This window comes from Bubalus bubalis, chromosome 8 (assembly GCF_019923935.1).
Source record: "Bubalus bubalis isolate 160015118507 breed Murrah chromosome 8, NDDB_SH_1, whole genome shotgun sequence".
Classification (NCBI taxonomy): Eukaryota; Metazoa; Chordata; class Mammalia; order Artiodactyla; family Bovidae; genus Bubalus; species Bubalus bubalis.
The window spans coordinates 104636456-104659215 of NC_059164.1; the positions used below are offsets into that span (position 1 = coordinate 104636456).

General features: G+C 42.2%; 1 protein-coding gene across 1 annotated transcript; it reads right to left on the reverse strand.

The window, feature by feature from the left end:
* Positions 1-16378: 16378 nt before the first annotated feature.
* On the reverse strand, positions 16379-19619 carry TAS2R38 (taste 2 receptor member 38). Its single transcript, XM_025291686.3, has one exon. It carries the CDS (start codon positions 17670-17672, stop codon positions 16665-16667), a length of 1008 nt encoding a protein of 335 aa, XP_025147471.3. The 5' UTR covers positions 17673-19619; the 3' UTR covers positions 16379-16664.
* Between the last annotated feature and the right edge of the window lie 3141 nt (positions 19620-22760).

Sequence of the window (22760 nt, forward strand, 5' to 3'; positions counted from 1 at the left end):
TGTCCCTGATCTCCACCTGCTCTCTCCTTGATCTTCTCAGCAATGTCTAAAGAAACCTCTGTGCCATCATCTTACTTTAACAATTCTCCACTCTTCAGCAATAATGATCTTTCTAAAATGCAGACTTGACCCTATCATTCCCGTGATGAAATATTTTAGTTACTTTCCATTGCTCTTAGGATAATCTGAAGAGTTGGAGCCTGGAGGTGAGGGGTGGCTCTTGAACCAGGAGAGGGGAGGATTTGGAGCCTGTGGAGAGACGGTCAAGTTCTAGAACAGAGATCCCAGGGAGATGTTCACACTTGGCTTTCACGTTGTTCAGTGGCTCATTGAATAAATTAGAAGTTCTGCTGCTAAGGACAGTTATCCAATTGGGTATGGAGGACATGACTTCGTTTCTATCAAGCTGTCACAGCATCAGGCAGAAGAAATACTATTCAGCGATCAGACTTTCTGCTCAGGTTGTCTGTAGCCTCGCAAAACAGAACCAGAGAAAATAAAATACTTCCCCTATCTTCCTTCATCAGATCTTACAATATTTAACACTTCCAATATTTATCTAGGTCCATCACATATTTGAATGTTGGGGAAAGCTCCCTAGCCTACTTCAAAGTTTAATATGTAGCAAAAAATTAATGGATGTGTGAGAATATAATAACTCAAAATAAGGTAAGCATTATGAAAAAAAAAAAAAGATCCAATGACTGTCTGCGAAATAAAGTCATTATTGTTGTTGCTGTTCAGTCACTAAGTCATGTCCAGCTCTTTGTGACCCCATGGACTGAAGCATGCCAGGCTTCCCTGTCCTCCACTGTCTCCCGCAGTTCACTCAAGTTTATGTCCATTGAGTCGATGATAAGACATAGGAAATGTTGGAAAACACCTCACTTACATTTTCATTCAGAGTTTAGAGAACACTGAAAAGAATATCACCTATTATAATGAAACTAATAAACAAATGCCAATGATTAGAGAAGAAAGAAAGAGAGGTGTGTTGTCAGATCTAGCAGATCAGGTACATATGTTGTGGTTTGCAAAAGAGAAAACATGAAAACTGAATAAACAGCAGCAATAATCAAAGAAACTGTGGGAAAAAATATAATCAAAAAAGCTGAAAGTTAGGCAAAATCCATGAAAAGAGATTCAAACCTGCATAATTCTGGTGATTTCTTTAAATTAAAAAAATAGGTAAAATGTATTCTAGAGGCTTCTAGATAGGAAAACCTAATAAAGAAGTAAAATACTATTTTTCATATTTTTGTTCAAAAATTCTAGATCCCAGAAGATCATAAATCAATATTTAAGGTTCTGAACATTGTGATTTAGGAACTAACAATATGTCAAGTGCAATACAGAATTTAACTTATGATTACTCATGAGTTCTGCCCAAACCCAGCTCTCTCCATACCAGGAGCTCTTAGAGACTTTCTGTGGTCCCCAGACATAGGCATAATCAATAGGAAGCTTAGTAGGATGGAAGTGTCTACTCTTCTCTATAGTTTGGAAATTCAGCAGCTTTCAGAACTCTGCAGTACTATGTGCACCAGTGTATACTAGTCCAGCATTGCATTCATTTTTTCAAAATTAATTTTTACTGGAGTAGAGTTGTTTTATCATGTTGTGTTAATTTCTACTGTACAGCAAAGTGAATTAGCCATCAGTTCATTTCAGTCACTCAGTCATGTCCGACTCTCTGCGACCCCATGATCGCAGCACGCCAGGCCTCCCTGTCCATCACCAACTCCCGGAGTTTACTGAGACTCACGTCCATCGAGTCAGTGATGCCATCCAGCCATCTCATCCTCTGTCGTCCCCTTCTCTTCCTGCCCCCAATTTCTCCCAGCATCAGAGTCTTTTCCAATGAGTCAACTCTTCGCATGAGGTGGCCAAAGTCCTGGAGCTTCAGCTTCAGCATCATTCACTCCAAAGAAATCCCAGGGCTGATCTCCTTCAGAATGGACTGGTTGGATTGCCTTGCAGTCCAAAGGACTCTCAAGAGTCTTCTCCAACACCACAGTTCAAAAGCATCAATTCTTCGGCACTCAGCCTTCTTCACAGTCCAACTCTCACATCCATACATGACCACTAGAAAAACCATAGCCTTGACTAGACAGACCTTTGCTGGCAAAGTAATGTCTCTGCTTTTGAATATGCTATCTAGGTCGGTCATAACTTTCCTTCCAAAGAGTAAGTGTCTTTTAATTTCACGGCTGCAGTCACCATCTGCAGTGATTTTGGAGCCCAGAAAAATAAAGTCTGACACTGTTTCCACTGTTTCCCCATCTATTTCCCATGAAGTTATGGGACCAGATGCCATGATCTTCGTTTTCTGAATGTTGAGCTTTAAACCAACTTTTTCACTCTCTTCTTTCACTTTCTTCAAGAGGCTTTTTAGTTCCTCTTAACTCTGCCATAAGGGTGGTGTCATCTGCATATCTGAGGTTATTGATATTTCTCCCGGCAATCTTGATTCCAGCTTGTGCTTCTTCCAGCCCAGTGTTTCTCATGATGTACTCTGCATATAAGTTAAATAAGCAGGGTGACAATATGCAGCCTTGAGGTACTCCTTTTCTTATTTGGAACCAGTCTGTTGTTCCATGTCCAGTTCGAACTGTTGCTTCCTGACCTGCATATAGGTTTCTCAAGAGGCAGGTCAGTTGGTCTGGTATTCCCATCTCTTTCAGAATTTTCCACAGTTTATTGTGATCCACACAGTCAAAGGCTTTGGAATAGTCAATAAAGCAGAAATAGATGTTTTTTTTTTGAAACTCTCTTGCTTTTTTGATGATCCAACAGATGTTGACAATTTGATCTCTGGTTCCTCTGCCTCTTCTAAAACCAGCTTGAACATCTGGAAGTTCACAGTTCACATATTGCTGAAGCCTGGCTTGGAGAATTTTGAGCATTATTTTACTAGCGTGTGAGATGAATGCAATTGTGCAGTAGTTTGAGCCTTCTTTGGCATTGCCTTTCTTTGGGATTGGAATGAAAACTGACTTTTTCCAGTCCTGTGGCCACTGCTGAGTTTTCCAAATTTGCTGGCATATTGAGTGCAGCACTTTCACAGCATCATCTTTCAGGATTTGAAATAGCTCAAATGGAATTCCATCACCTCCACTAGCTTTTTTTGTAGTGATGCTTTCTAAAGCCCCCTTGACTTCACATTTCAGGATGTCTGGCTCTAGGTGAGTGATCATACCATTGTGATTATCTGGGTCATGAAGATCTTTTTTGTATAGTTCTTCTGTGCATTCCTGCCACCTCTTCTTAATATCTTCTGCTTCTGTTAGCTCCATACCATTTCTGTCCTTTATTGAGCCCATCTTCCCTTGCTGCTGCTGCTGCTGCTAAGTCGCTTCAGTCGTGTCCAACTCTGTGCGACCCCATAGACAGCAGCCCACCAAGCTCTTCCGTTCATGGGATTTTCCAGGCAAGAGTACTGGAGTGGGTTGCCATTTCCTCCTCCAAAATGTTCCCTTTGTATCTCTAATTTTCTTGAAGAGATCTCTAGTCTTTCCCATTCTGTTGTTTTCCTCTATTTCTTTGCATTGATCACTGAAGAAGGCTTTCTTATCTCTTGCTATTCTTTGGAACTCTGCATTCAGATGCTTATATCTTTCCTTTTCTCCTTTGCTTTTCACTTCTCTTCTTTTCACAGCTATTTGTAAGGCCTCCTCAGACAGCCATTTTGTTTTTTGCATTTCTTTTCCATGGGGATGGTCTTGATCCCTGTCTCCTGTACTATGTCATGAACCTCCGACCATAGTTCATCAGGCACTCTAGCTATCAGATCTAGTCCCTTAAATCTATTTCTCACCTCCACTGTATAATCATAATGGATTTGATTTAGGTCATACCTGAGTGGTCTAGTGGTTTTCCCTACTTTCTTCAATTTCAGTCTGAATTTGGCAATAAGGAGTTCATGATCTGAGCCACAGTCAGCTCCTGGTCTTGTTTTTGCTGACTGTATAGAGCTTCTCCATCTTTGGCTGCAAAGAATATAATCAATCTGATTTTGGTGTTGACCATCTGGTGATGTCCATGTATAGAGTCTTCTCTTGTGTTGTTGGAAGAGGGTGTTTGTTATGACCAGTGCATTTTCTTGGCAAAACTCTATTAGTCTTTGCCCTGCTTCATTCCATATTACAAGGCCAAATTTTCCTGTTACTCCAGGTGTTTCTTGACTTCCTACTTTTGCATTCCAGTCCCCTATAATGAAAAGGACATCTTTTTTGGATGTTAGTTCTAAAAGGTCTTGTAGGTCTTCATAGAACCGTTCAACTTCAGCTTCTTCAGTGTTACTGGTTGGGGTTACTTGGATTACTGTGATATTGAATGGTTTGCCTTGGAAATGAACAGAGATCATTCTGTTGTTTTTGAGATTGCATCCAAGTACTGCATTTCAGACTCTTTTGTTGACTATGATGGCTACTCCATTTCTTTTAAGGTATTCCTGCCCACAGTAGTAGATATAATGGTCATCTGAGTTAAATTCAGCCATTTCAGTCCATTTTAGTTTGCTGATTCATAGAGTGTCGACATTCACTCTTGCCATCTCCTGTTTGACCACTTCCAGTTTGCCTTGATTCATGGACCTGACATTCCAGGTTCCTATGCAATATTGCTCTTTACAGCATCGGACCTTGCTTCTATCACCAGTCACATCCAGAACTGGGTATTGTTTTTGCTTTGGCTCCATCCCTTCATTCTTTCTGGAGTTATTTCTCCACTGATCTCCAGTAGCATATTGGGCACCTACTGACCTGGGGAGTTTCTCTTTCAGTATCCTATCATTTTGCCTTTTCATACTGTTCATGGGGTTCTCAAGGCAAGAATACTGAAGTGGTTTGCCATTCCCTTCTCCAGTGGACCACATTCTGTCAGCCCTCTCCACCATGACCCACCTGTCTTGGGTGGCCCCACGGGCATGGCTTAGTTTCATTGAGTTAGACAAGAATCAGCCATACATACAGGTATATCCCCTACTCAGCATTACAACAACATTCTGAGTTATTCAACCTAAATAACACCTTCTTAGGAGTTTATCTCAGGGTTCTTTCTCTCAGTTCCTCATTTCTTTTCTACTCAAACAGAAAAATACTTTCTCATATCCCATTAAGGAGAGGCTGCAAATTGGTAGCAGAGATTGCAAACTGGGGGCCCACAGATAGCAGGAATATTTTGTTTGATAAGCAGAAAGAAATTTGAATTAACATTTTGAAGTTTTAGAGATCTCTATAGCCACCTAGGTATTGAGAAGATCTGACACTATTGAGATTATGTTCCCTCAGGGCAGCAGTTGGCTTGATCGAGGGTGAGGGCTCACACCCCTGTTTCTAGTCCCCACCTCATTGGAAGAAATACAGCTACCAGCTATTGTCATGCTCACATAGCTATTTGTTTCCCCCCGGAGTAGAGCAAGTGTTGTTTAAAGTCATGCCTCTATTGAAAGAGGGAAAACCAAAGGACGAATGAAGAGTCTACATGCTTTCAGAAAAATGTGAGAGAATATTTTTCCTTTTTGCAAAAAAGTAAACAATATTTTATGTGTCTTTGCCAAAGAATAAAACTGGAGACAGTTATGAAGCAAATTAAGGAACAACTGCTCTATAGAAAAGACATATGATGAAAACTCAATAAACAGGAAGAACTAGAATTTCCACAATTGATTTCTGAATGCAAAAAAATAGGTTTCCAAATGCTTTTGTGAAAAAGTGACCATAAAATACTTTACAGACTACAGATTTCTGAAAGATTGTCTATGGAGTGAAGGCGACATTATGTGGCTTAAACAGAATCAAACATTCATGAATATATTATAGTCAGGAATACTGTCACTTAGGATATTGGCTGAGAACTTGCTGGAAAGTGAAAGTCACTCGGTCGTGCTATACAGTCCATGGAATTCTCCAGGCCAGAATACTGGAGTGGATAGCCTTTCCCTTCTCCAAGGGATTTTCCCAACCCAGGGATCAAACCCAGGTCTCCCATGTTGCAGGTGGATTTGTTACCAGCTGAACCACAAGAGAAGCCCAAGAATACTAGAATGGGTAGCCTATCCCTTCTCCAGGGGATCTTTCCAACCCAGAAATCGAACCAGGGTCTCCTGCACTACAGGCAGATTCTTTACCAACTGAGCTAGAACTTCCTGGAGAGGAATTAAATAATCTGTGGTGTTTTATAATTGCAGTGGATGAAGCAAGGGTATAAATAATAATTCCAAGTAGCTAGCTATATTTACTTGTGGTATTGATTGAAAACTTCACGCAACCAATGAATTTATTAAAATGGCACCATTGATGTCTACATCAAGAAATAATCTGTGTAATAAGAAAAACTTTGATGTTTTTCTGTAGAAAGGTCCAGTTAGTAAGCATGACTAGGGGGTATATTCTGTGATGGTATATGTTAAAGTCAGACTTGTTACTTAATTCAAACTGCTGTGGCAACATTTCACAATGGCACGGAACTGAAGCCTACTGACCACATCATTTGTCAGGAAACACACTGTACTGAAGTATTCATGGATGTGGTCATTAAAGCTGTGTGCCAGACACGCTAGAAAGGTCTAGAACTACACAAAACCAGAGTTTTGCATGAGTTCAAGCTATTCATAACACAATAATCCAATGTACTCCATGCATATACTAAGCACATTGAAAATTAGACAAAGAAACACATACACTGAGATTTAAAATATACCATATTTCATTGACTCGGAGAAGCACATTGCTTTCCACATGACATTTCTGGATTTAAGATGCCTTGTAGTCAATGATAAGAAAGCATTGCTTAATTGGTAGCTTTGAATTTTTTTTTCCTTAGTGGTGTATAAAATAAGCATGTATCCTAAAACTGATGCCATTTTACATACATAGAAATATGATAAGAAAATACTACAAATTTAAGCCATTAAAGTTTTTAACTTTGATAGAATAGATAAATCATGACACAATACATCAAAATTGACTCGAGAGAAGAAAACTTGAAGTGTTTTTGCTAACAGATGGTTTTAAGATTTTGGAAAATTCTAAAGCATAAACTGCAAGAAAATGTTTTTTAAATATGGCAATTTCTATGTTAAGATTGAAATCGAAATAATTCTTTGAAGAACACAATTCCTTTGCTTTAAAAAACTTTTGAATTGACCAGATACACAGTTGTAAAGGTAAGACTTACAAATTTTGTGGTTTTAGCTGGTGCAAACACTGAATTAACTGTATTAAGGTATACATTAAGCCACAAATTTCATCATTCTGTTTGGTGATGGATATTGTGTGTAATTCTGCCAAAGACAAGTCTCAGAGATCTTTCTCCCTCCTTTTGAGTGGAGAAGTACATCTTTCCTTTACCTATTTTTATAGTGTTGTGGTTTATAAACCAGCAGTTTACAAACTCAAAAAACTATAGGTTCTTGACAATGAATATAACGTGTGAAGTCAACCAGGCATAAGACAAACACTTACCAGAACTAGATGAAACTTTTAATTTTTACTCAGCTGAACACATAACACAAATACATGATACTGGAGATGCTATTTTAAATTCATTTAAAAATACAAGTTGAACGTTAAAATATTTAATTGCTATATCTTTGGAACTAAAAACATAATACTTTTTCTTTTGTGGATTGCGTTTTCAGGTTAACATTGTGTGTTGAGATGTAAAGTACAGAATTTATCCTTGAATCCTTTTAACTAGGAGTCATATTTAACTGCATTCTGCTTCATACATGGAAAATAGTTCTTTTGAAGTACAGATTCTTCTAAATATGAATAGAACATTTGTCCAATAATTTTGAAATTGGAGAGCATATAATGAAAATTAAATTTATTTCATCTCATTTGTTTCATTTCTGATAAGTACTTTTGGCACAGAAAGTGAAACTATTTTTGAAACTAAGATTATTTAGTGCTAAATGAATTTTCCCAAATCAGACTTTTTGTAGGACAGAGTAAATGTAATTACAGTGGTGTGCCTCCATGTGAATGCACCAGCAAAGACGTATTCAGAGTACTTAGATGACATGTAACGTCAAGTCTTTGATGCGTTCTTTTAAAAACTATTTTGTTGGCCAAAAAGTTCATTCAGATTTTTCCATAATCTCTTGCAGGAAAACCCACATGAATTTTTTGACCAACCCAATATATCATGTCATATTTCAGATGTACAAAAAAAGATAAAGAATAATGTAATAAACAGCTATCTCCTAATCCAAGAAATGAAACATTACATGGAATGTTTGAACTCCTTTGTACTACTCACTAATCACGTCCTCTTCTTCCATCTATGGGTTATGTACTACTCATTGTATCATAGGTCTTTTAGTGGCAAGTGAAAGAACTTCAAACTAGTTTAGGCAAAAGTGGTATGTATTGGCTCATGACATATGTCAAAGGATCACACAATGAAACCAAAGTAAAGCAAAGATATATCTGAACCTCTGGATCATCAAGAATCAGATAAAACTAGGTCTTACCATATCCATCTCTTGCCTCTACTCACCTTCTCTTGTGATAGGAAATATAGCAGGAATCATAGCCATGAGAAGCTGCTGTATTTCATGTCTTACAAATTTTTCTTGGATCAAGTTAGAAAAATCCCAAAGGTAGACATTGATAGGCCTATCAGATGATGGAGACCCATCAAATATGATTAGGGACAGGATCATGGTAAACAGTCTAACTGGAGAGTGAGGAGCAGTTATCCCAAGACAGAAGTGGTTGTTCTCAAAAGAAGGAAGGTACTGGGAAGGCACATGCACACACACATATATGCATGCACGCACACACACACACACACACACACACACACACTTGGCCTATTCCAACCATCCTCATTACATCTTGCCCACTTGCTGCTTCCAGAACTTTATGGCCTCCAACCTTGCCAACATCTTCCATCTACCTTTATAACCCCATTTAAAATTTATGTTTTTCCAAACAGGCTTCTCCTTGGATGACCATGTGTCTATTTCTAGTTTTGTTCTCTAAACTGAATTTTGGTTCTTCATTTCCAAGACTGCTGGTGTTTCCAAGTAGGTGACATGATGTCAATTCAGTTGCAGTAAGTTCCAAACCACATTTACCATTTTCCACAAACTCAATCCAACTTCCTTCCTCAACTTCTTTATTTTTGTTAGTCATTATATCATATTACAACATACTCAGACACTGAAAGCCTCCTTGATGCTTCCTTCTTGGTCAAACACCATGTGAAGACCCTAGTCAATGATGTTTTTCAAAAGTTCTGTTACATCTCTTTCACCTCTTCATTCCTACCACCCCCATCCTAGTCTAAATCTTTAATTGCAGTTGGAGTGCAAATGGTCTGAAACCTTCACCTTTCTAATCTTCACCCTTCAACCTTCACCCTTCTAATCAATATTAGAAAATGCTATCAGACAAAACTTTATAAAATCATCGTTATGATCATGTCACTTCCCTATTTAAGTTTCCATTATAATCATTAACTGGAGAAGGAAATGGCAACCCACTCCCGTGTTCTTGCTTGGAGAATTCTGTGGGTGGAGGAGCCTGGCAGGCTGCAGTCCATGGGGTCACAAAAAGTCAGACATGACTGAGCAACTAACACATAACCACTAACATTAACAAACCTCAGCTCTTGAGCTTAGCTCTACAACCTGACCTTGACCTACTTGTATACTAATCATTAGGGAAATGCAAGTCAAAACCAAAATGAGATATCACCTCATACATATTAGAATGGCTGTGATTCAAACAATAAGTGATAACAATATCTAATGAAGATGTGAAGAAAAAGATCCTTTGCACTCTGTTGATGGGAATGCAAATTAGCATAGTCGCTATGGAGAACTGGGAACGTTCCCTGAAAAGTTAAAAATAGGACTCTTTCATTGTTGTTGTCATCTAGTCACTTAGTCATGTTCCACTCTTTTGTGACCCCATCGACTATAGCCGTCCAGGCTCCTCTATCCATGGGGCTTTCCAGGCAAGAATACTGGAGTGGGTTGAGGGGAGGAGCTAAGATGGCGGAGGAATAGGACAGGGAGAACACTTTCTCCCCCACAAATTCATCAAAAGAACATTTAAACGCCGAGTAAATTCCACAAAACAACTTCTGAATGCCGGTAGAGGACATCAGGCACCCAGAAAAGCAAGCCATTGTCTTCAAAAGGAGGTAGCAAAAAATATAAAAGACAAAAAAAGAGACAAAAGAGGGAGGGATGGAGCTCTGTCCCAGGAAGGGAGTCTTAAAAAGAGAGAAGTTTCCAAACACCAGGAAACATTCTCACTGCCGAGTCTGTGCCGAGCTTTGGAAGCACAGAGGGCAACATAACAGGGAGGAAAAATAAATAAACAATTAAAACCCACAGATTACAAGCCCTACGGTAACTCCCCCAGCGGAGAAGCAGCGCAGATGCCTGCATCTGCCATTAGCAAGCGGGGGCTGGGCAGGGAGGCACGGCGCCAGCTGCATCGCTTAGAGTAAGGATCTGGCCTCAATACCCTGAGTGCTACCTGAGCGAAATAATTTGGGCTAGCAAACCAGACTGTGGGATATCTACCACGCGAAAAGCCAGCCCTAACCTAAGACACTGCCAGGCTCGCGCACGGAACAAAGGACTGTACAGAGATAGCCGGCTGCAGACCATTCCCCTCCCCCCGCCCCCCTTATCATACCCAGGAGACTTATTAACTAAAGCCCTAAGTTGACCTTTTCCAGAAAAAGGTGATCAGGGATAGCCCCCTGTTAATGTCAGAAGAGTTGGTGAAAGGCACAAAATAGTAAGACAGACAGATTCTGGTTTGGGGGTAGATGCTCGAGCAGATCCAGGGAATCTCTCGAGCCATGATCCGCCTTGCTCGTCATGGCTTTTCCACATGACCTTTTCATGGGTGGGATCTCCCGTGGTGGCTCCCAGCATATCCCCCTTTTTTATTTTTGAAGACAGCCAGATGTAATTCAGTCACGAGCTTTTGAGTCTTCTGTTGAAGAGTTCTAACAATACAAGGAAGAATAATTATGAGAAGTAGAATTAGAGCCGCCACAGCGGCATAGCTAAAAATAGTAGGCAAAATGTTTTCTTTTTTTTGAAATAAAGTTAGAAAGTGTATGGAAAAAGTCATTTGCTGGTGCCAGGAGCCACCACAGGAGATCTCACTCATGACAAGGTCATGTGGAAGAGCCATGACGAGCAAGGCGGATCATGGCTCGAGAGATTCCCTGGATCTGCTCGAGCATCTACCCCCAAACCAGAATCTGTCTGTCTTACTATTTTGTGCCTTTCACCAACTCTTCTGACATTAACAGGGGGCTATCCCTGATCACCTTTTTCTGGAAAAGGTCAACTTAGGGCTTTAGTTAATAAGTCTCCTGGGTATGATAAGAGTGTTTCAAGTAAAACTCTTGCAATTAACACACATGATTGTTCACAACTCCCCAACCTTGAAAGACATGGGAAGCCAAAACATTCTAAAAGTCCTAATGAACATAGAGTCCTTTAAGGGATACAAAATTATTAAAATAGATAGTACCGGTAAAGGGCTTCATTATTGGGCCAATGTTTGCTGCCAAGTTCCCATATCTCTTATCCATTGTGCGCCTGAGAGTGCATTGGTTAACATAGTTGAAATGTAAGAAAAACAAGTAGCAGCCTTGGAATTAACCACATCAGGCCTTTGAGCTAATTGGTTTTGTTGTTGTTGTTGTTGTGACCCACTGTACCTTTGTTCCGTGAGAATGTAACTCTGTTTAGTACTTTCTGAGGCTGAGAGAGAAAAAAAAAAAAAAACACTTTAAAGAAAAATAAGTTTTTTGGTTGAGCAGCCTTTATCAAAAAAGTGTCATAAAATGTCCACAGGCCTCCAAGGCCAGAAGATAATGTACACAACATTGTTTGTGGGAAAGATATGCAAAAAAAAATCCTGGTTTTGATAAAGACAAAACAGATGTAATGTTTGGGCTGACTCCGTATGACTTTGGATCTTTCATTTCCCTCTATGTACAAGTCAAGGTATAAAAGTTCCTTTTGAAAATAAAGTTATGGGCCTCGTTCACCAAAGCTTGGTCTCCCCGTGTCATTCTTTTTTCCTTTTCTCTCCTTTTCTCTCTCTGTTCTTCTTTCAGGATGACTCCTTGGAACACAGGAGCTTTATTGACTTTCTGTGTAAACCAAAGAAGATCAAGCCTCTTTCTTTTCTCTTTTATCTATCCCTAATTGCCTATGCCGTCATCCTGAGGGTACCCCTAGATCCTACTGAGGCTAGACCCCCGATAAGTGGCACCCGAACAGGGACCTGAAGGTAAGTCTCACCCATTGTACAGTTTTCAAACGGCTTAAGACCCCACTCAGGGTGTCGCGGACCCCCCTACATACGATAGATAGGGTGAAGAGTGGAAAATAAAAATCTTTTCGACAAAAAGCTAAAAAAGATAGTAGATTTTCTGACATGGGTAACTCTAAAACTAAAAAATGAAAACTCTTTATAAAAGTAATCTTAAAACTGTTAGACAAAAGAAAAATTAAGGTTAAAAAAGTTAATATTCAATCCTTTTTTACATTTAAACAAAAACAGTGTCTGCTGTGGCTGAATGCCCTGGCGAGCTCCCTCGCCCTCTGCACAAACCTTTAAAAACTTATTACACTGTATATGGCCCAGAAAAAGTCCCCACTGACACCTTTTCTTTATAAAACATGATTAGAGATGCTTTAAATCCTGCTCATAAATCTAAAGGTTAAGTAATTTGAGATTGTAATGCAGGACAGTTAAGATTGTACCTGTGGGTGGCTGACAAGTTTGCAAAAAAAAAAAAAAAGTAAGAAAATCTGAGAGAAAAAAAAAAAAAAACAGCAGTCGTGGAGGGCCACAAAAAAAAAGAAAAAGAAAAGAAAAAGAGATTGTAAGAGAGAGAGAGAGACGGGGGCGAGACAACAAGGAAAAAAAAAAAGGAGATAAAGACTTAAAGATAAAAACTCTGTGAGTCCCCCCCAAAAAACTGGACAAAAACAAAAAAGACTGGGAGAAAAAGTGATATACAGGGTGGGGGTGCTACAAAAAAAAAAAAAAAGAGTAAAAGAGAGACTGAGAGAGACAAGAGATTCAAACGCCAGAGACACAGAGACAAAAGGTGAGACTAGAGAGAGAGAGAGACAAGATTTAAAAAAAAAGATAAAGTTTTTTAAACCAAAAAAATTTTAAAACAGACACGTACACAATATACAGAGCGTGCTCCTTGGGAAAAAACCCCTCAGGGGGGCTTCACCCAGGCTGAAAAAAAGCCAAAACGGTAAAGGGACTTGACAACAATATTAACCCCTGACGTGCCGGTTACTCCAGTTCCAAAGGGAGTGGCTGGCCCCCTACCTAAAGACATTATAAGATTTGTGCTGAGGCGTAGCTCACTTTCTTTTCAAAAAATTTTCGTGGTGCCTGGTGTAATAGATTCTGATTATATTGGAAAAATTAAAGTTTTGATCTCACTGCCTACCAAAACTGTATAAATTAATAAAGATCAAAGAGTAACACAGCTTTTGCTTTTACCTTATTATCAGACCAAAAAAAACCTTGACTTCTCAAGCTAGGGGCCACAGAACATTTAGATCTAGTGATCTAGCCTTTGGGTGCAAAAAACTACAACTCCAAGGCCTTTAAAAGATCTTTTAATTCAAAGAAATAAAATGTCAAGGCTGAGTTACAAACAGTTATTTGGGCTTTTCAACATTTAAGAGACCACACCTTCAATCTTTAATTGACTCCTGATATATTGTAGGGTTATTGCCTCATATAGAGACTGCTAATATTCCAAAAAATAAAACTACTGTCTTCTCCTTATCTAATTTAAAAAAAGAGATTAAACACAGAGATAAAAAATATTTTGTGAGACATATTAGAGCCCATTCCGGCTTGTCTGGCCCTTTACATGAAAAAAATGTTTTGGCAGATAAATTGACTAAAGTAATTGCTTTAAACTTACATAAAAAGATTGACAAGGCCAAAAATTCTCACAAAATTCACCATCAAAATACAGCTGGTTTAAGGTATAAATTCCATATCCCGGCCAGATGTGTCACTAACTTGTGAGAGAGGGTATGCTTGTATTTTTCCTCAAGACGCAGATTCGCCAATTTGGATCCCAGACAGACTGATTCGTCATGTCACAGTTCCCCAGACACCAAATCTGTGGCGCACATACTCGCTCGCTCGCCGCCCCCCAGCCAGCTCTCACCTCCGTGCCACCAGCCACACCCCGCACCCTCCTCACTACACTCCGCGACCTAGAGCCAAAAAAGTTTGTGCGGGGAGTAAGGGCCAGAAAAGAGAGCGTGCCCGCGGAGTGCCATCCAGACCAACCCGGCCCCGCCGGCGAGAAGAAAACGCCCCGAGCCCAGGCAGCGGCTAGCCCAAGTCCGCGACCCCCGCCCCTCTGCCTGCCATAGGCGCCGTGGCCCACAGCCTGTCACTCGCGTTCTGCCTCCTACTGCTGGGGGCGCTGCTCCCCTGGGCCGAGGCCTACAGCTGCTCCCCAGTGCACCCACAACAGGCATTTTACAATACAGACATAGTGATTAGGGCCAAAATGGTCAATAAAAAAGAGGTAGACCTAATATAATATCTTGTGAACAATGTATGCTTTCATCTTGTTTGACCCCTCAATATAATGTTTGCTCCTTTATAAGCCTGTGACTGTGACTTATTAGTATGATAACTATGGTCTTGCTGTGTTACAACAATTACAAGATTTGATGGATCACGACGGTTTGTGGGCTTACTTATCTTGAAAATATCAGCATTAATAACTACAATCACTTCTATTACTGTGACAACAATATCATTGACTCAACAAGTACATACTGCTCAATATGTTAATACTGTGTCTAAACATGTCTCTTTAGCACTGACAACACAAAAAGTTATAGATAAAAAACTAAAAATAGAGATAGATGCCCTGAAAAAAGTGGTTACACACATTGAGACTAAATTATAGACATTAAAAGTAAAGTTTTAATGTAAAAAAAGTAAACCACATTTCGGGGGTATGAAATAGTTCACTACTGTGAATAGTGTTGCAGTGAACATTGGGGTACATGTGCCTTTTGAATTATGATTTTCTCAGGGTGTATGAGCCTGGTAGGCTGCAGTCCATGGGGTTGCTGGGAGTCAGACACGACTGAGCGACTTCACTTTCACTTTTCACTTTCATGCATTGGAGAAGGAAATGGCAACCCACTCCAGTGTTCTTGCCTGGAGAATCCCAGGGAGGGGGGAGCCTGGTGGGCTGCCATCTCTGGGGTCGCACAGAGTCGGACACGACTGAAGCGACTTAGCAGCAGCAGCAGCAGCAGCAGAGTGTATGCCAGTAGTGGGATAGTCCAAGACCAGATGGCTTCACAGGCAGATTCTATCAAACATTTAAAGAAGGGCTGGACTATGCTTTAAAGCCTGTAAAGATCTATGCCTGGTATACCTGTCTTTCTATTGAGTCATTTAGGTTCTGATTTGAGGGAAGACTTCCAGGCTAGGCTCCTGTGCAGGCAAATAGAGAATGCTGGTCTCCACAAACATGCTTTTTAGCGAGACTACTTTGGCAGGTTCCCCAACTAGACTGACCAGTGCTTGGTACTGAACTCAAGTGGGAATAGAACCAGAAAGCACAGACAGGCTTTGCATCCAGGGCACCCCACTGAGCAAATATCTTCCTTTTTATCTCTCAGTATAAAGCAGGTTGAATATACATTTCTGCACTTTCAGACAATACGACCCATCCTCTGGTTCCTGTAGGAGTTTTGATGTAGCACTTCTTGAAACTGAAGTGATGATGTCACTTCTTCCGTGTTTGTCTTTTCATATTTTATGTTTCCATGAAAATTTCGGAGTTTGAGGAGGATAATATCATTGCCAAGGTAGTGAAAATGCTCAAATATAATACTTGCATCTATTTTAAGAAATAGCCAGCATGTGAAAAGCCAACCATGCTCCCTTGGAATTTAGATATCATTTCATAAGAGGTGATTTCTCATGGTGTGGGTCATACCAACCATGTGGTATGTGGTTCTGCATATAGCATGCAGAACATTTACACTGAGTACTTTGCTTCTCTATTTTGTTCATTTTTATTTTTTATTTTTTTAAATTTTATTTTATTTTTAAACTTTACATAATTGTATTAGTTTTGCCAAATATCAAAATGAATCCGCCACAGGTATACATGTGTTCCCCATCCTGAACCCTCCTCCCTCCTCCCTTCCCATACCATCCCTCTGGGTCGGTTTCCCTGGTAGTTCAGATGGTAAAGAATCTGCCTGCAATGCAGAAGACCCAGATTTTATCCCTGGGTCAGGAAGATCCCCTGGAGAAGGGAATGGCTACCCACTCTAGTATTCTTGCCTGGAGAACTCCATGGACAGAGGAGCCTGGTGGTCTACAGTCCATGGGATTGCAAACAGTTAGTCATGACTGAGTGACTGACACCACTTTCTGTCAAGAGAAACCTAGGCAATCAATGCCATTCTACTTGCCTACGCCATGTGTAGAGCTTTCATTGTTTTATTCTACTGTGGATGGGCCTATTGATGTAGAGAGACTTGGAGTTATATTTTATAGAAGAAATTGGAGTGGGTTTCTGAAGGCTGTATGAACAATCAGAGGCATAGCCACACAGGGCCCATTTTGTGTCCGCTCTCAACACAGATCTGGCGTCCTGGGATCTGCCTTGTGGTCCACCCTTACCTTGAAGCTGCTCTTTGCCCAAAGCAGAATGGTGTCCACAGCCCTCCTCAGCTTGGCATTCCCTGAGATCAGGATGACTGCATGTCCTGAGGGACAGGCTGCCATTATCCCTACGCAGACCATAACCCCGACCTTGCTGTGCCACAGCGTCAGCAACGGCATCAAGAATAAGGCAGCACAGAGTGACAACACATACAGGCAGAAGAAAGAGACAAGAGACCTGAGCGCCCGGGTGTGAGCCTCCATGCTGGGGTCCCCAGAGCCTCTGGTTTTGGCCCTCATCATCCTCTTGTGCCTCCCCAGGGAGAACACCAGCATCCCAGAGGAAACTAGGAAAAGCAAGAAAGAAGGGATGGATGCCAGGCTGCAGAAGAGGAAGGAATGAAAGAAACTGAGTTTTGCAATGTTCAAATTGAGTTCAGTACTGTTATTCATGAGTAGCCTAGTTACAGCTGAGAAATGAGATCCACTAAAAAAGTCCCATAAGCAGAGAAGAGTGCAGACACAGGAGAGAACCACAGCACCCAGAAGCATCTGGGGGATCTTTCTGGAGATCCAGCTTGCTGCACGGAACAGGAAGGCGTGAGAGAAACGGACAATCTTGGAGCAGTAGAGGAGACTAAGGCACGTGGCGAGCCAGAGGCCGGCTTGGTGGACGATCATCCAGAGTACGATGATGGTCTGGTAGCTGAAGCTCAGCGGGTCTTTCATCCGCTGGAAATGAGTAAGCTGAACAGCCTTCAGAAGGAGCAGCCCATGTAGGACAAGCCGGGTAAGGCTGAGACTCAATAGGACAAGATCACAGTGGCTCAGTGGCTGCCTCCTCACCAGGTCCCGGAAATTGACCAAGAAAATGAAGGCGTTGAGCAGGATCCCTACTGCAAACTCCAGGACTGAAAAGAACAGAAATGCATTCCTGACTTCAGAGGGCACAGATGCGATGTGAGTCAGAGTCACCATGATGCCTCTTCTGACTTGGCTAATCTAAGACTCATGTACCGCCCAGGAGAGAAAGTATGTTTGTGTGCTAAGTCAGGACCTTCCTTTACAAGGCGTCAGCTCTTGGTCCAGAGTTATCCCAAGGTGAGTGCATCAAAAGTTCAGACAGTAAACTTAGAGGGACAGTGCTTCTTTAGAATATCCCTTGGATACACACAGATGCTCATCGTGAGAGCAGAAGAATGATGGGTCTGTCTCTTGGTTGACGCAGAAGCTTTGAATAAACCCAGGTATTCTGTAACAACAGCCTTCCCAGAGGGCCAGGACATGACATCAGGGATGCAAACAGGATAGGATCTTGACTTTCCAAGCCCAGTTTTGCATGCCCATCTGGGCGCCCATGAGTGGTGAAGAGAGTAGAATTTGTTTATGGGTTTTCAGTAAACTGACAGCAGGCAAAGCATATAGTCTCTGTGAACTGAGGTTTGAAACAGTGCCTCTTTCCATTTGCATACCTTCCATCACCCCTGAGGGTGACTCTGAATCACAGACTATGTTTTTAATATGGACAAGGGCAGGCATGGTTCCTCTGCCGTTTGACTAGTATGACTGCCGTCGGCAAAGACTTCATTCAGCCATCATCATTATGCCAGGTACCACGTTTGGCAAGAGGACCGTTGACACGAACAAGGCAGCATCTTAATATGAAGGGAGGGGGAAGGGGGAGTATCTGGCCTGGATCATTGCTGAAGTCTTGCAACTGCTCTCTCTGCTTCCCACCCCTACTCCCACACCACACTTCCTACAAAGCAGCAGTCGTGATCCTGTTAGCATGTAACTAAGATCATGTCATTGCTCTGTTCAAACCTTTAGGGCCCCCATCTTCCTCATCCTTTCAGCTGACTTTTCACAGTGACCTAGTGGTCCTGGGTATATAATCAGGACCTCCTTCCCTTCTCAGATGTCCTCAGCTGAAGGCTGCTCAGTGTTGACAGTGTGGGCTCTGGAACCAAGCTCTTTCAGGTTAAGGCCCGGCTCTGCTTCATCCTCTCTGTGCAGACTTGGCAAATGACTGAACCCTCTTCATTCATCTTATATGAAACGGAGATGACAATCAAAATAACACCTATCTCAGAGGGGTTACCTGAATTGATGCATGGAACATGATTGAGATTGTGCTTAGTGGCAACCCACTCCAGTATTCTTGCCTGGAGAATCCCATGGGCAGAGGAGGTTGGTGGGCTACAGTCCATGGGGTCACAAAGAGTCAGACATGACTGAGTGACTAACACTTGGCCCATGAAGTCCAGTCAATCAGTGCTAGTTATAGAGCCATCATCAGATCAGATCAGATCAGTTGCTCAGTCCTGTCCGACTCTTTGTGACCCCCATGAATCGCAGCATGCCAGGCCTCCAGAGCCATCATAGGATCCACCAATTCCTCTTCTGGGTATATATCCAAAGAAAATGAGAGAGGGTATCAAAGATATATCCATACTCCCATGTTCATTGTGGCATTATTCACAAGAGCCAAGATATGGCAGCAACCCAAGTGTCCATTAATGGATGAATGGATGCAATGGAATCTTACTCAGGCATGAGAAAGGGAAATGCTTTCTTGACTTCCCAAACCCAGTTTTGCATGGGTCCCATGTGATGTGGCACAACACGGATGGACCTTGAGGACACTGTGCTAAGTGAAATAAGCCAGGCAGAGAAGGACAAATAGTGCATAGTATCACTTATACTGTATATGAGAAAAAAGAGTTAAACTAATAGAAATGGAGTAAAAAAGTGATTTCCAGTGTTTGGGAGGTGGGAGAAACAAGGAGAGGTTGGTAAAAAGGTACAAATTTAAAGTTAATGCAGGCGTGTGTGTGCGCACTATATCACTTCAGTTGTGCTCGACTCTTTGTGACCCCATGGACCATAGTCCACCACGTTCCTCCTGGGGTTCTTCAGGCAAGAATACTGGAGTGGGTTGCTGTGCCCTCCTCCAGGGGATTTTTCAGGCCCAGGGATCCAACCCATCCACGTCTCTACATCTCCTGCATTGGCAGGCAGGTTCTTTACCACTAGTGCCACTTGGGAAGCCCCCAACTTAAAGCTAGAAGATGAATAAAGTCTGAGAATCTGATATGTAACATATCATATATAATGCTGAATTGTATAAATAAAATCTTCTCAGAGAGTAAAACTTATATGTTCTCATCAAATACAAATTTCACATGTAAGTGAAAACATACAGCATTTGTCTTTCTCTGACTTATTTTTGCTAAGTGAAATACCCTCCAGGCCCATCTATATTGTTTCATATGACAAAATATCATTCTTTTTTATGGCTGAGTAGTATTTGTATATATACCACATCTTCTTTATCCACTCATGTGTGATGTGCACTTAGGTTGCTTCTCTATCTTGGCTATTGCAAGAAAGTATGTACATTTTTTAGGACAAAGTGAGCTTCCTGTTTGAAACATCACTGAATTGAGATTCTGCAGTCCCTGCAAACTTTTCCTCCCTCACATAATTGATTATCTAGATGCAACGCAAAGGGGTGACGGGGGAGACATGACAGAGAAGTGAGTACCATGAGATCTGGGGCAAGTGAGCCAAAGGCAACAGGGACTGTGAGGAAATGGCGGTTTACATGAGCATACCCCTCTGGGAGAAAGTGCATTTTAATTTAGAGAGGAAAGCACAGCTAAGCGACTTGAGATAACAGGGTTAACTGAAAGAAGCAATGTAATGTTAGTGGGACAGATCACTGACAGGAAACAGATGGCTTGTTCTCAACCAGGGCCATGGTGATGAAGGAGGACATGGCCACCAGAAAGTGCCCTGTGCTCTGGTACGTGAGAGGAGGACAGCGGATGCCTTGTAGCAGGTGAGACCGGAGGGGCTGGGCTCCTGACCAAGACCGGTTCCCTTCTCCTTTGTGTAAATTATAATAAAGTGATCCATGGATGGCTTCTCATCTGGCACCTGCCCCCATTCCTACCTGGGGAGTGGCGAGTTTCTTACCCTGTGGGTAGGCAGTTATGGAGCATTGTTTGAGACCAGTGGGGAAGACCAGGTAACTGGCTCTCAGGAAGCATGGTGCCTGAGGATGAGTCGATAATTGAACCATGTCACTGTCGTTATTCCAAGTTCAGGCCAGCTTGGGATCCAGAATCTTCCTATCATTACTCAACAGCTGCCACTAGGTGGCACCACACCACTGTGAGGTCTGGACTTCCTGGCCTCCTTGTGATAGCTCAGTTGGTAAAGAACCATTTGCAACGCTGAAGAACCTGGTTCGATTCCTGGGTTGGGAAGATCCACTGGAGAAGGAATAGACTACCCATTCCAGTATTCTTGGGCTTCCTTTGCGGCTCAGCTGGTAAAGAATCCGCCCGCAATGCGGGAGACCTGGGTTGGGAAGATCCCCTGGAGAACCGGAAGGCTCCTCACTCCACTATTCTGGCCTGGAGAATTCCATGGACTGTATAGTCCATGGGGTCACAAACAGTCGACACAACTGAGTGACTTTCACTTCACTTCCTTTCACTTTGTGCAAGCTCACCCCAGCCATTGATTTAATCTTGCAACCCTGTGACCTCATATGTTACAGAATTGAAATCTTAAGACTTCATCATGTCTCTCTCCGTAGTAGGCTGAATTGTGAAGTGTGGTGGCACTTCCGTTTTACTGATGACAAGGTAGAGTTTCAGAAAGGTTCGTTAAGTAGCTGGGCCAAGGTAACTAAATTACTAAGTGAGGAGTTAGGATGCTGTTGCTTTAGATGGGATTTAGCCAAGAGTCCTGGGAATTCCTCTGTCCAGCTCTGACAATCACTTCTATCACATGAAAGGAGCAACTGCGAAATTGGGTGTAAGGTGCATTACTTTATTAAAAGCTAGACCTGCGTCTAAGAGCTCCCAAGAAAGAGCTCTGATACTAGTTGGTTTGGAGCATGCAATAGACCAAGGCAGAGTCCATGCATCTAACTTGCCATTCTGTTCAATAGCGCTTATTGTTCAGTCGCTAAGTCCTGTCCAGCTCGTCCTGTCCAGCTCTTTGCGACCCTATGGACTGCAGCACACCGGGCTCCCCTGTCCTTCACTATCTTGCAGGGTTTGCTCAAATTCATGTCCGATGAGTCAATGTGGTAGTTGTTGCTAACTGCCTGCACACTATTAGTTTGTTTGTTTTCAATGCCAATGTATTATCAGGTGTGTCAATATTAACTAAATATAAACTGCATTTGCCATCTTTCTTTCAGGTTAGAGTGTCCAGTGAAACACAGGAAGAAGACATTGGGTGGGAAAACCCCTTCGAAAGCCCTTGTTTCCTTTTCTTCTGTCTGGGCCTGAACTTGGATGTTGTGGTTGGAGCGCCAGCCAGGAGGGAAAAGCCAAGAGAATCTCAACCCTGCAGTTTTACAAGTTCTTGAAACCCACCAGCGACTACTGTGCTCCAGAGGAAGCAGAGAAAGTGAGGAAGGTCATCGCTTTCTGTCTTTAAGGCACAGTGCTTGGGCCTCTGTGACTGGAAGCCGAACGCAGGGACTCACCGATGACTTGCCTGTGAGAACAGCTCTGAGTCCGTTTGCCTGTCTGAGCCCGTGAAGCCAGGAAGTGGACTGAGGGAAGGGCAGCTTGTCCAGCTAGCCCCGTGTCTAGGTTCACTTATGAAGAGGCAGAAAACGGGAAGCAGGAGAGGAAATGAAACGGAGTCTCTGCTCCCTGCATTTAAAGCAGCGGTTCCTAATATTTTTGGCAGCAGGGACTGGTTTTGTGGAAGACGGTTTATCCACCGATGGGGTGGGGCGGGGGGACGGTTTCCGGATGATTCAAGTGCATTACGTTCACTGTGCTTCTTTGAGACTCTAATGCTGTCATTGATCTGACAGGAGGCAGAGCTCAGGCGGTAATGAGAAGGATGGGGAGCAGCTGGACATAAAGAGGAAGCTTTGCCCGTCCCCCTGCCGCTGACCTCCTGCTGGGCAGCCCAGTTCCTAGCAGGGCCACTGATCCATGGCCTGGGGGTTAGGGACCCCTGATTCAAAGCGTGTTCCGTCCACTTTGAACTGACAGAGGGAGGAGGGCAGAGAGGTAGCCAGGGAGA

What these genes read in the sequence shown, in the direction of transcription:
- TAS2R38 (XM_025291686.3), bottom strand. Translation starts at nt 17,672, where the DNA reads ATGGTGACTCTGACTCACATCGCATCTGTGCCCTCTGAAGTCAGGAAT.